Source organism: Monopterus albus, unplaced genomic scaffold, assembly GCF_001952655.1.
Source record: "Monopterus albus unplaced genomic scaffold, M_albus_1.0 scaffold41.1, whole genome shotgun sequence".
Lineage (NCBI taxonomy): Eukaryota > Metazoa > Chordata > Actinopteri > Synbranchiformes > Synbranchidae > Monopterus > Monopterus albus.
This window is the reverse complement of record NW_018127921.1, coordinates 2,271,683-2,274,349: the sequence shown is the minus strand read 5'-3', so window position 1 is coordinate 2,274,349 and position 2,667 is coordinate 2,271,683. Positions and strand designations below refer to the sequence as shown.

The 2,667-nt window shown below is 35.7% G+C and overlaps 1 protein-coding gene across 1 annotated transcript in view; it reads left to right on the top strand.

Annotated features, from left to right (window-relative positions):
- Positions 1-2,667, top strand: part of col7a1l (collagen type VII alpha 1-like) — a 53,077-nt gene that overhangs the window by 40,598 nt on the left and 9,812 nt on the right. Inside the window, exons 60-63 of the mRNA XM_020599438.1 lie at positions 225-269; positions 878-913; positions 991-1,017; positions 1,127-1,198. Coding sequence (XP_020455094.1) covers positions 225-269; positions 878-913; positions 991-1,017; positions 1,127-1,198 — 180 coding nt within the window. The remainder of the gene's footprint in view (positions 1-224; positions 270-877; positions 914-990; positions 1,018-1,126; positions 1,199-2,667) is intronic.

The window sequence follows — 2,667 nt, the reverse complement described above, 5'->3', positions numbered from 1 at the left end:
GAACTCCAGTGAGTATCACTTGGAATGACATTACCTACTGAGTTCATCAGGTATATGTTTAAATGGTCAGTACTGGGGTCAACATTCAAGCCACTAACAAAATATAATGGTGTTTTTGCTATTCAATTAACATAAGCAGATTAAGAAACTTTTGTTTTTCCACATAATGATCAAGCAGAAAAATATCTCCTAAGACTGTTTGTTTTATTTCCTTTGCTCTACAGGGGAAATCCGGCATTGACGGGAAGAGGGGCCTGCCTGGACAAGATGTGAGGAACATTTCCATCTAACAATTATAGCGCTGTGCTGTGTCATACCAGCTGGACTGGTGTTATGCTTAAGAGATAAGGTTGGTCATTTTCTTAATTAATAGTATTTTCAACAGTCCTCGTCAGAGACTAAAACCAACAGTGAATTACCTCAAAACACAGTTAGTGTGTGTCAGTCTCCAGTCTGGATTATCTTATTTTTCTGTGCCATGGACTTTGTGCGTGCTTTCTGCTTTGTTTACAGTGCAATGGATCCTTGTGCTTGCGCAGTTGACTTTTGGGGCAATATTTGTAAAAATACAAAAAACATGTGGGTAACATTTCGTAATCAGGAGACATGTCACCCAGTGCAGCAGCATATTTCACCGATGTGTTTTTAATTGTTATTGAACAACAATGGAGGTTGATGGCACAAACAAATAAAGTAACCCAGATGGGAGACTGCCAGACCATGAGTTGAAGCAATTTATTGTTGGTTTTAGTCTCTGTGTGGGGATTGTTTAAATACTATTAATATAGAAAATGACTGTCCTTACCCTTTAACATACTGTATGTTGTTTTGACATTCTTTTCTGTAAATAACTGCAATATGCATTTTCCTTTCACAGGGAGGAAAGGGGCCAAAAGGAGATGATGGTGAAAAGGTCCTAAAGATTTATTGCAACAAACTAAGACATTTGTATTTTGTAAATATGTGTGTTAATTTTCTGTTCTATTTCAGGGGGAGAAGGGAGAAGCAGGAACAAACGTAAATGGTTTTGAGATTTAAAAACAAATGTTTGTTTTTTTTAAATGGAGGTTGCAACTTTGAAATATGTTTACTTTATTTTATTTATTTATTTATTATCCTTTCACAGGGTAAAAATGGTAATAAGGGGGAACCAGGACCTCCAGGTTTGCCTGGTAAACAAGTGCTTGTCACTGCAGAGGTAAATATTGCACTTTATTTTATTTTATGTTATTTTATTTTTGTGCTCTTTATCAATTCAAATATTTAATCACAATTACTTGCATGATTGTTCATAGTTAACTCGCAATTGTCACAATCACAAATTAATCACACTTTTTAAAGTCTGTTTTAAACAGTGGTAGAAAGTAACTAAATACAGTTACTCAAGTACTGTACTTAATTACAATTTACATCATACTTTGACTTCACTACAATTTAGAGGCAAATGTACTTTTTACTTTATTACACGTATTTGATAACTTCAAATTGATAAAATATAGTATAATCATAACTTTATTGATCCCTGATGTGAAATTCACGAGCTACCCAGCAGTACTTGAACTTCTAAACATATAAGGTAAAGTTAACATTAGATCCACCTTTACCAGCTGTGATATTAAATGTGATGTACTCAGTGTTTCATCAATAATCATAATCCAATCATATAATTAATGCTATCCCATACTGAATAATTATGGAATATTATGAAAGAAAAGCTGAAGTTGGGAGCTTATTTTCTAAGCAAACTGAGAGCTCAACTGCATCACTGAAACAATGGAAGGTATACTTGTACTTCCAAAGTTGGAAGTAGAAATACAATTGCTTGAATTTATAAATGAATAGAAATAATTGTCCAAATAAAGTTTGCCATGCATTTTAAACCACTGCTCACACTACCAGGCCTTTATGTGACCTTAAGATACAATCCTGGGCTTTTATTTTGAAGATCATGCATGTTATGGTGCCTTAATGTAAGCTTAAGTAAAAATCTGGGGCTATTATTTTGAAAAGCTGGCATGTTACTTAGCACTCATGTCACACCTAGTTATAATCTGGGGCTCTTATATTCATTATCCAGCATCCTTCAGAGTGACATTGTAACTTCTTGACACCAATTTTGCACCACAAGCACATTTCAGCCTGTGTTGGACAAACTAGCTGACAGTAACAAGGAGCATAGCTCTGAGCTTTAAAGGAACTGGACATTCAGTTGTTCAACTGTTGATATTGAAGCTATTTCTGAATATTTCAGGGTTCTTATTTTGAAAGCAAACCAACTGTGTGTGTGTGTGTGTGTGTGTGTGTGTGTGTGTGTGTGTGTGTGTGTGTTACTGTGCTACTGTGTCTCTGCGTGTGTTACTGTGTGACGGTTTGTGTGGCCCCATGTCATCTCTTCAGACTGTGCCTGATCAGGCCCCATGGGCTAAAGCCTGGCCACCAGGAGTGTGCCCCGGATTGGTTTAACCTATTACGGCTTTAATTTAAAAACCATAATAGATATCAAAAAGCCGAATACAACATTACTAGCTGAACTTGTCCTGACCTGTTTAAAGGTTGGCTTTTATGCTGAAGATTTTAAGGCTGAAGGAAGAGGAAGCTTTGAAGATTCTCTCCATTCATTTGAATTGGAAAAATCTGCTGAAAAAAAAACTGAATATTTTAAAAAGT